Here is a 12,500-nt window from a genome sequence, read left to right as displayed (position 1 = left end):
TTCAGTACAATGGTATAATCAATATTTTTACTCTCGTGTAAAGAAAGAGTAAGACATCATTAACATTAAATTCAGACAACTAGATTTTTTTTCTATAAAGTCAAAAATAAAATCAAACTGAAATTATTTCTTTATAGGAAGTACTTTTAGGGTTCAAGCTGACATTTAGAATACATCTTATAACCAGCGGCGTTAGCATCGATGCACTCGGAAATTGCGAAACAAGGAAATAGAAACAAAAGATTTGCTCATTCGTATAAAAAAGAAAATTACTTTTGTTTACCAAACTCCTAAAGTGGTTCACCACCAACAATTTTTTTTTCTCTCTCTCTCTCTTTATAATACAGCCTTACACTGTTAAAAGTTTGGCCGTAAAAAATGGTAAAAATCATGGAATAAATGTTAAAAAGCATTTGCCGTTTTAAAAACGGTTATATCGACGTAAAGGAATAATATTACGGTCACAAACCCCAAAAGGATAATAACAAAGTAGGCTAAAATTTAAGGTCGTCTGTATTTTACTGAAATAAGACCGAAAACAGTTTATTATTACGGATATTTTCCGATTAAAATTACGGTTATTTTTAACAGTGTAATATAATTGAGCAAGCACATACAATTCATGAAAATCGATGATCAATCTGTATTTTCCGTGAACAGAAGCCAATGATAAGTATATCATGAAACTGTTGCATGAATAGGATCTAATGTAAAAAGCAGTCACTAATGGTAGTCAGGAAGGTCGCCAGTGCTGCGTTGATTGATCTAAGTCAGGCATGGGCAACTGTTGGTCACCTGCGGGCCCAACCTCACTATTTTCAAGGGGGCGAGGGCCGCATGATAATATACATGTGTAAGATATAGTACTCTCCTCTATATATATATATATATATATATATATATATATATATATATATATATATATATATATATATATATATATATATGCATATACATATAATATATGTATATATGTATTTTATATATATACATATATATACAGTATACTTATATATATATATATATATATATATATATATATATATATATATATATATATATATATATATATATGTATATATATATATATATATATATATATATATATATATATATATGTGTGTGTGTGTGTGTGTGTGTGTATAAAGAAGGGATCCATAATCATGATTAAGTTTACTAATACAAATGCTTTTGTGCATCTGCTATAGCTTGTGTATGCGTCCCTTATCGTATATAGTGGAATGGCATATAGTCTATCATCTAATTAACTTATAAATTTCAAATCATCAAAAAGCGTAACCAACTGACATTCAGAACACTTGATATGACTATGATGTTTGTTCAGTAAAGTCAAAGAATGTTTTTCAATTTTTTGAATACTCTAAATCAAACAATTTTATACATCCTATAACGCAATGAGACAATCTGCAATTAAATTGCTACGTTTGAGGTCTAGTAAGAAAAAAAAGATAACGATCTTTGAAAAGTTAAAATCCTGGCAAAACTAGGTTTTTATACCAGAGCAAAAATGCCAAACCTTCTCCATCTATAAGATTAGCAGTTATTATACTGTTTACATAAAGGAAGAATTGAAAAATAATCAAAAGCTATCTCGAAGGATTGGACGAAGCAACAAAGGCTTTGGAAGAAACATTGTAAAGAAAAATAAGTAATTATCTGAGATACATAATTATATATTAAGTATAAGTACCCAAATACGGCACTTCATTTGGTGGGGACTATCAACAGAATCTAATTTTACAGGAGATCCAACTATTGACATGAATCACTTAATGAATAAATCTAGATCTCTATTAAGGCAGCTAACTAACTCACGAGGACAATAAGACCAAAAAATATCCGTGGCTTACGAAGAGGAAAAGGCATAGCTTCCTGTTTTAAAGATCATAATTCCTTTGCCTATCTAAGCAATAAATTAGTGATAAATCAACAGATTATTTTTAATTGCTTTGAGTAGAAACTGGATGACAGAAAAAGAGAAAAAAAAATAGATATAGAGAAAATATCCAAACAGTTAAACATTGACATCTTATAATGTAGGCCACTTTATCGTTGAGAAGAAGACGACTTTATATAGCTAATCTCTAAAACACAGGATATTCTCTTGCTCCTTTCCCCAAAGAAAATTTTCTTGTAATCACATGAGCATAAACAAACAAACATGTGTGAATATATATAGATATATATGTGTATATATATATATATATATATATATATATATATATATATATATATATGTGTGTATATATATATATATATATATATATATATATATATATATATATATATGTATATATATATATATATATATATATATATATATATATATATATTATATATAGATAGATATATATTCACATATATGAATATATATATATATATATATATATATATATATATGAATATATACATAATTATGTATATATACATATATATATATATATATGTATTTATATGTATGAATACATACATATATATATATATATATATATATATATATATATATATATATATATATATATATATATATATATATGTACATACATACACATATAAATATGCACATATATACATATATATTTATATATATATATATATATATATATATATATATATATATATATATATATGTACATACATACACATATAAATATGCACATATATACATATATATTTTTATATATATATATATATATATATATATATATATATATATATATATATATATATATATATATCAGTAATGTATAGTCTGTTTTATATATCAATGTTTAAATCAATCCACCAAATAATTTGAAATTTTAATTCATTAATCATCCATTGGAAGTAATTTAGATAATCGAATTTACAAAAACATCTAAAGCTTATTCTAGTTATTTGATGGAAGCAATTTTATTTTCCATATCTTCCTCCTGAAGATCCACCTCCATGACCGCCGGAGAATCCTCCTCCAGATTGGCCCCCGTGACCGCCGCTGGACAATCCACCACTTGAGCCGTAGCCTCCAGAGGATCCTCCTCCAAGTGAACTTCCTCCAAATCCTCCCCCGTGACCTCCAGAGGATCCATGGCCTACGGAGCTTCCTCCATGACCACCACTAGAGGAGCCGCCTCCTGAGCCATATCCTCCAGATGATCCTCCTCCAAAGGAACTTCCTCCAAATCCTCCTCCGTTACCTCCAGACGATCCATGACCTATGGAACCTCCTCCATGACCACCGCTGGAGAAGCCACCTCCTGAGCCATATCCTCCAGAGGATCCTCCTCCGAAGGATCCACCGCTAGATCCTCCGTGTCCGCCACCAAAAGCTTTTCCTCCCCCACCTGCCTGGCAGACAGCCACAACGACAGCGCCAATGCAAACTAATAACAGCTTCTGAAAAAAAATTTCAAGAAACTTGTGAAAAAAAAAAAATAATTTTAAAAGAATTCAACAACTTTAAAATTTTGTACCCTTTGGAAAACTAAAGGTCTTCCATTAAAAAGAATATGAACATTAATTAAAGGTGTAAATTTTTTTTTTAAGAATCAAGTGCTCATGAAATCAAGAATGAGAAATATATACATCATATTCGACTCATTGTTGATCAAAGAGTCTAACAAAATATGCTAAATTTCAAGAAGTCTCACCATGGTGTGTTCAGAGTATCTGTTGACTTCAGATTGTGCTTCTGTTTGGGATCTTGTGGCTTTATATACACAACTCACACTGATTCTCTACTTCGCGAAGGCCGCTGGTATCCGCATGTTCATGGTTTTCCTGGCCTTGTAAAGGGCAGCAAAACCTAAAAGAAAATTAATGTTCTTGATATATCATGGATTACATGTATGACCAGAGAGAGAGAGAGAGAGAGAGAGAGAGAGAGAGAGAGAGAGAGAGAGAGAGAGAGAGAGAGAGAGAGAGAGAGAGGGAGAGAGAGAAAAAGACTTTGGAGGGAAATATATTCACATGGAAAGTTAGGCTATCGCTGTATAATATAGAAAATATCACATATGTATTAAATTTTACACATTGAAAAAACTTTTTCTTTTTCTCTCCTTAAATTAATCTAAATACTGAATACATTCATCCGAAAATACCATTAATTTCGATTGAGGTAACAATCTAGATTACTGCCTATATTATATTTAGATAAATGCTTGTAAGGGATAAAATATAACACAAAAAATAATTTCATTTTCCCAATGATAACTTGAATCAAATAAAAATAAAAATTTGGTACCGGCATCTGAAAATCGGTAGTGGTTTACAAAATTCTAGAGTATTTTTATATTAAAATCTCATATAACAATTTGTTACATAATTTATTCCCCTTTAGTACAATGGTATAATCAATATTTTTACTCCTGTGTAAAGAAAGAGTATGACATCAGTAACATGAGATTCAGATAACTGGATTTTTTCTTTTTTATAAAGTCAACAATAAAATCCAACTGAAAACTTTATCTTTATGTTAAGTACTTATAGGGTTCAAGCTGACATTTAGATTACATCTTATAACCAGCGGCGTTAGCATCGTTGTACTCGGAAATTGCGAAACAAGGAGATTTTTTTTTTTTTATCAAGTAAATTTACATAGTATATACAGCAAGTATCTATATACACAGATATGACACTTTTACAATATATATTTTACAATATTTTAAATACTTAATACAAAAAAACATTGACTCTCATTGCTTTAAACTACAAAGTACTCTATAAAGTTTTTACCTCTAATGACACAGTATACTTGTTAAATATTTTCAACATATTGGCGGGTAAAATGTTTCTCTATATCGTATGATTTTGATAGGACCCACTTGGTGTATTTGATTCTACATCTTAATAAGGAGATTCTTTCTGGAGGAGATACATTGTCATCCCTGCTATACCATACACAATTTATATATTCAATGAGAAGAACATTTATTGTGTTTACCTGTTTCTTGGTTTTACATGTGTAGTTCATCATCAAAAATTTTATTGGTTGTTCTACTTTTAATATACATATTTCTAAAAATTAAGGTTTGAAACCACTCCCATATGGGTTTAACATACATACAAAAATATACAACTTGTAAATGATTTTCTACTTCCATACATTTGTTACAGAAATTATCATTTCTTATATTTAGTACTCTAAGCCTTTCTTTTGTGGCTAATGATTCATACAAAAATCTGTACATCAAACTTCTCTGGTACGAATCAACATATTTACACAATAGATTATTCCATATATCCTTCCAGTTAAAGAGTGGATATCTCTCCAATACAATAGGCATATGTTCTGGCATTATAGACCTGTAAATATTTCTACTTTTAACATGTGGAAAGTTCGGAGTTTTTATCAATTTCCTTAGGGTATCAACGATATGATTGTAGAAAGGAGTACCCGAGTATGATACATCATGACAATTTTCCAAACGAATCATAACTTATTCTAATACGTGTGAAATAAAGGGCTAGCTGCCTTCCATAACTTTCTGAATGAATGATCTTCAAATATGTGCTCGTTAAAATAGCTGCTGCCTTGTAATACACATTGATTATACCTATGCCTCCTTTCGCTTTTGGAAGATAAAGGGATTCTCTCTTAATAGGCTGATACGTTCCACACCACAGGTACCGAAAGATTGCTTGTTCTAGGAGTTTTGCTTTGCTCTTTACCAAGGGAAACACGTGGCACATGTACCACACTTTACTTAAGATTAAGGAATCAATAATGACAGCTTTTTGATACATAGACAAAAATCTGTTTGAGAGCATGTTTACTCTTACCTGAACTTTGCTAATGAGTTCATCCCAGTTGCCTTTAACCATTTCTTCATAATCATTGCATAGCAACATCCCTAATACAGTGCATTTGTTCTTATGTTGCAACCATTCAACTGGCCATTCATTTCGATGTTTCCAGTTACCCAGTCCCATAACAAGTTTTTTCACGATTTAGGTCTGCCCTGTAGCTTGCTCAAATTTTGCTATTGTATGGAACACTTCCTGTATGCTCTCAGTTGTTCTAACAAACACCGAACTGTCATCCGCAAACCCTATGACAGAACACTGGAAAGCATTTGGGAGTTCTATTGGTTGAACACTTACATTTTGTTTTATAGTTCTATGCAGTGATTCTTGGAACAAAACATATGCTATCATTGACATAGGACAGCCCTGGCGTATCGATCGTTCAACAGGAAAATAGTCACTAACGATTCCATTTATACAAACTGCACTTAGGCTCCCGTCATATAGCATTCTTATTTTCATAACAAAATTGTCTCTGAAACCCATTCGTGATAAAGTCTTAAACATAAAATCTAGATTTACCCTGTCGAAGGCCTTACTCCAGTCCAGATTGACCAGAGCTCCGTTTAAATTATTTTCATTAACATAATATATGATATCACGGATTAGTGTATTACAGTTTATTATTGATCTCCCTTTCACCGAACAAAATTGTTCCTCTGATACAACCTTATTTAAAACACTCGCCATTCTGTTTGCCAGTATTCTTGAAATACATTTATAGTCAGTATTTAGCAATGCAATAGGCCTCCAGTTCTTCAAAGATAGCATGTCCCCTCCTTTGTGAACGAGTTTTATGATAGCTTTCTTTTGACTCTGCCCCAATTGAAAATTTACATTTAAAGCATACTTCACCACTTCCGTAAACTCAGGTTTGATAATATTCCATGTTTTTAGGTAAAACTCTAACGGAAGCCCATCCTCCCCTGGTGTTTTACCTTTGTTCATATATTTTAAAGCGTTAAATACCTCTTTGGAAGTTACAACACTACATAACACTTCGTTGTCTTCCTCGTTTATGGTGCTGTCAATAGACATAAGAAAATGGTCTTGTAACCTCGAGTCTGTATGTACCTTAGAGAATAGAGCTTTATAATACTGCTTTACATGGTGAACAATAGCGTCAGTGTTATGCAGTGTTACACCATTCTCCAAACGCAATTCTCTAATAATATTTTTTCTCCCTCTTGATTTCTCCTTACCTAATAGATGAGCAGACAGTCGCTCCCCATTTAACCTTTCTTCTGTTTTTAACCTAATTTTTACACCTTCACTTATTTCATCTTTTATAGACTTTATTCGATCTTTAAGGGTTTTCATTTGTTCAAAATCAATATTACCAATCGAAGCCTTGTTAGCTAAGACTTCTAAGTGGCTTTGTAAAAAATTTAATGTACCATATTTCTCTTGGTTAGCTTGTTTGGACAATCTAACAAAAAAATATCTTACTTTAGGTTTCACAAAAATATCCCACCACTCCAGAATATTGGGATATTTTCTTTTTTCCCTTTTCAAATAATCCCATAACTTCTTGAAGTTCTCGTCAAAGTCATCTCTATTCAGTAACGACGTATTCAATTTCCAGTATCCCCTCCCCATTCTACACAGTTTGTCTATAAAAAAGTGGGTTAATAGCATGTTATGATCTGTCATAGATAATGGAATATTTTGACACTGTTTTATGTTACTATACAGGTCACTTACATATATACGGTCAATTCTGGAACCATAATCAGCTCGATAATAAGTATACGAGGGTATATTGTGTTTCGAAAACCATACGTCTTTCAGAGCCAGTTGTTTTACCAGAGACTTGAGCGCTTTGGATACACATCTTTCGTTCCCCGTACTCACATCTCTTCCTGAGAGTACACAATTAAAATCACCACCTAGAATTAAATTTGAAGTATTTTGCCTCAAGTAATATAAAATGTTATCAGAAAACAAACACTCTCTTTCCTTCTTTTTAGAAGATCCTGACGGTGCATATACATTCAACAAGAAAATATGACTGCCATTATGTTGGATTCTTGCAGATAATATACTACCCGTTTCATCTTTTTCCGTTGACAGTACAGAAATATTAGACATTTTATTAAATAAAAAACAAGTGCCTCCTTTAAAAATAGTTGGCATATTCAGCAGTACTTCAAAACTTTCCTCAAGATATCTTATCTTATTCCTATCTCTAATATTATGTTCTTGAATAAACAATACATCAATCTTATATTGAGAAGCTAACATCTTAAGTTGTATCTGTTTGTTGAGCTCATTTAAACCACAAATATTTATTGATGCCACTATTAGAGCCATTAGAAAAAAAATAAAGTTTAATTTATTTGCTTATTCTAGCAAGTCTAGGACAATTTTCCTCACTGCCATTGGTATGGTCCTCGTTATGTTTATGTTTACCTAATCCAGGCTCACTGTTGGGGGTTATGGCTTGTTCGGTGTCATACTGCATATTCTCTAAATCATCAAGGATATTAGATAACTGAGAATAATTTAACAATGGATTCATAACACTTCCATCCTCATCCTCCTTAACATTATAAATACTTTCCCTTTCTACGCTATTATTTTGAATTTCAGCACTATCTTTACCATGCAATTCAGAATGTTTACATTTCATCGTCGAGACATTCGTTAGTAACCTTTTATTAGCCGTTATATCAACTACTCCTTTCCTTACCTCTTCCGGTTGAGAACCATCCGTCATAACTTTGTGTACCTCTGCTACTACTGTCATTACCTTTATCCCTGGTTCGCTAGTTTCGTTCAACTGTGTTTCTTTCACTTGAGTCTGTGGATTTCCGTGTTCGTCCCCGTCTGGTAATTCCTCATTGATACTGCTCATTGTTAAATTCCTGTTGTCTTTACCCACTAAGTTCTGTAGCTCATCTGTAATTCCGGTGTTCGAGGAAGCATTACGACCATCCTCATTACTGCTGCTAGGTTGATTAACCACTTTACTTTCTACTGGTATTAAGGCAGGAAAATCTCGAGTATCGAATACATTTGATCTTTCATATCGACTGGTCTCGCATTCTCTTGCTTCATGAGATTCTGAACCACACCTGAAACACGTTCTCTTTTGACCACTATATAACAACTGAATTTGAAAACCATTCACAGTAATTTTCGATGGAATATTCTTTTTGACATACATTTTGGCGGTACGTATACCACTTAAAGCACCTTTAAAAGGACCCTGGTTATAAACATTGCGTCTTAGGCCCTCCGCTCTACCATACTGTCGAAGAATATTCGTTAAAACCTCATCCTCCATCTCCTTTGGACAGTCTCTAATAGAAACTAAGGTAAACATTGAACTTTCGTCTGTTACTTTCAAAGAAACACTATTACCTGTGACATATTTCCCTTCGAAGTCCTTGACAACACGATCATAAACCGCCTTTTCAGCGAACTTGACAATTACCCTTTCTCGTAGAAACTGGACTACTTGAAGATCTTGAAGGCGAATACCAATATGTACAAACAATGCCGCACTTTCATCCTCTTGTGTTGGCTTTGTGTTCAAGAACACTAACCCAATAGAATTCACTCTTCTTAAAGCAGAAGCCATTTTTCCCTTGGTTCAAACATAGTCTTATTATAGTTTTTAGGGAATAATTCCCTTTAAAAGAAAGGCTTTACAGCCACACGTCTAGATAGGGAACCCTGAGGCACCAGCCCCAGGGTACAACGACTAATCTTCCCAAAACCCAGGAGGGTGTTGATGTTAAATTTTCACTTTGGAAGATCAAGTCTACAGTTTTTACGTAATTCCGCCGATGACCACACTTCCTACATAATCATCAGCTTCATAGTAGACAAGAGGCCACAGCAATACATCCAAAGTTCCAAAACAAGCTGAAATAGCAGAGCTCTGGAACTACTGTCCGTTCACCTCGACGGTTGGGTCGAGACCAAAACAAGGAAATGGAAAAAAAAAAAAAAGATTTGCTCATTCGAATAAAAAAGAAAATTACTTTTATTTTCCAAACTCCTAAAGTAGTTCATCACCACCAAAACTATTTTTTTTTCTTTTTTATAAAACAGCCTTACACTGTTAAAAATTTGCCGTAAAAATGGTAAAAATCATGGAATAAATGTTAAAAGGCATTTGCCGCTTTAAAAACGGATATATTGACGTAAAGTAATGATATTACGATCACAAACCCCTAAAGGATAATAACAAAGTAGGCTAAAATTTACGGACGCTTGTATTTTACTGAAATACGGACAAGAGCAGTTTATTTTTACGGAGATTTTCCGATTAAAATTACGTTTTTTTTAACACTATATTATAATTGGGCATTCTGTTCGTAATACTAGGCTGGCAGTTAATTCTAATAGCCAGACCTTCTCCATCATGAGGCTCAATACTACACAGTATTCTAGAAGTTTTATTCCAGCTGTTACCAGGTTGTGGGATGATCTTTCTAATCAGGTAATTGAATCTTTAGAACTTCAAAAGTTCAAAGTTGGAGCGAATGTTTTTATGTTGACCAGGCTGACATGAGTTTTCTTTATAGTTTATATATGACATATCTGTTTTTGATGTTGTTAATAGTTTATATAAGACATATCTGTTTTGACGCTGTTACTGTCTATAGAATGATATATTGTTAATTTATTCTCATCATTGTATTATTTCCTTTTTTCCTTTCCTCACTGGGCTAATTTTCCCTGTTGGAGCCCTTGGGCTTATAGCATCCTACTTTTCCAACTAGGGTTGTAGCTTGGCTAATAATAATAATAATAATAATAATAATAATAATAATAATAATAATAATAATAATAATAATAATAATAATGATATAATTCATGTTAAGCAATGATCAATCCGTATTTTCCGTGAATAGAAGCCAATGATAACTATATCATGAAACTGTTGCATGAATAGGATCTATATAAAAAGCAGTCACTAATGGTAGCCAGGAAGGTCGTCGGTGCTGCGTTGATTGATCTAAAGCAGGCATGGGCAACTGTTGGTCACCTGCGGGCCCAACCTCACTATTTTCAAGGGGGCGACGGCTGCATGATAATATACATATGCAATATACATTACTCTCATATATATATATATATATATATAAATATATATATATATATATATATATATATATATATATATATATATATATATATATATATATATAAATATATATATATATATATATATATATATATATATATATGTATATATATATATATATATATATATATATATATATATATATATATATATATATATATATATATATATATATATATATATATATATATTTGTTTATATGTATATATGTATATATATATATATATATATATATATATGTATATATATATATATATATATATATATATATATATATATATATATATATATAATATATGTATATATATATATATATATATATATATATATATATATATATAATATATATATATATATATATATATATATATATATATATAAATATATATATATATATATATATATATATATATATATAGATATATATATATTTATATATATATATATATATATATATATATATATATATATACATATAAACAAATATATATATATATATATATATATATATATATATATATATATATATATATACATATATATACTGTATTTATATAAATGTATTTATATATATACATATAAATACATATATATACATATATATATATATATATATATATATATATATATATATATATATATATATATATATATATATATAGATAGATATATATATAGATATATATATATATATATATATATATATATATATATATATATAGTATGAATGTATATGTATATTTATTTATATATATACATATATATATATATATAATATATATATATGTATATATTATATATATATATATATATATATATATATGTATATATATATATATATATATATATATATATATATATATATATATATATATATATATATATATATATATATATAAAGGATCCATAATCATAAGTAAGTTTACTAATACAAATGCTTTCGTGCATCTGCTATGGCTTGTGTATGCGTCCCTTATCGTATATAGTGGAATGGCATATAGTCTTTCATCAAATTAACTTATAAATTTGGAATCATCAAAAGGCGTAACCAACTGACATTCAGAACACTTCATATGACTATGATATTTGTTCAGTAAAATCAAAGAATGTTTTTCAATTTTATGAATACTCTAAATCAAACAATGTTTTGCATCATATAACGCAATGAGACAATCTGCAATTAAATTGCTACGTTTGAGGTCTAGTAATAAAAAAAGAAATTTTTCAATAAAAAGTTTATGTATGTCTATGAGTCCATATATCTGAAAGATAATGATTCTTGAAAAGATAAACTCCTGACAAAACAATGTTTTCATAATGTCACAGCAAAAATGCTAAACCTTCTGTGTTTATAAGATCAACAATACTGTATACCTAAAAGAAGAATTGAGAATAATATATAGCTATCTTGAAGGATTAGACGAAGCTACAAAAAGGTTTTTGAAGAAACATTGTAATGAAAAATAAGTAATTATATGAAATGTATAATTACCAGTTAAGTTCAAGTACCCATGTACGGCACTTCATTTGGTGGGATTAATAAATAATCTAGTTTTACAGGAGACCTATCAATTACCTAAAATCATTTACTGAA

The 12,500-nt window shown here is 30.2% G+C and overlaps 1 protein-coding gene across 1 annotated transcript; it reads right to left on the bottom strand.

The window, feature by feature from the left end:
- Nucleotides 1–2,896: 2,896 nt before the first annotated feature.
- Nucleotides 2,897–5,850, bottom strand: LOC137655217 (loricrin-like). Its single transcript, XM_068389101.1, has 2 exons — nt 5,782–5,850; nt 2,897–3,396 (listed from the first exon to the last, which is right to left on the bottom strand). Exons 1-2 carry the CDS (start codon nt 5,848–5,850, stop codon nt 2,914–2,916), a joined length of 552 nt encoding a protein of 183 aa, XP_068245202.1. The 3' UTR covers nt 2,897–2,913.
- Between the last annotated feature and the right edge of the window lie 6,650 nt (nt 5,851–12,500).

This window comes from Palaemon carinicauda, chromosome 16 (assembly GCF_036898095.1).
Source record: "Palaemon carinicauda isolate YSFRI2023 chromosome 16, ASM3689809v2, whole genome shotgun sequence".
Taxonomy (NCBI): Eukaryota; Metazoa; Arthropoda; class Malacostraca; order Decapoda; family Palaemonidae; genus Palaemon; species Palaemon carinicauda.
The sequence above is the reverse complement of the archived record's forward strand: the minus strand, read 5'-3'. Positions and strand labels throughout refer to the sequence as shown.

Coding starts and splice junctions, on each gene's coding strand:
- LOC137655217 (XM_068389101.1), bottom strand. CDS start 5,850: ATGTTGCTATGCAATGATTATGAAGAAATGGTTAAAGGCAACTGGGAT. Junction 3,397..5,781: donor AACTCATTAGCAAAGTTCAG/GTAAGAGTAAAC, acceptor ATTTTTTTTCAG/AAGCTGTTATTAGTTTGCAT.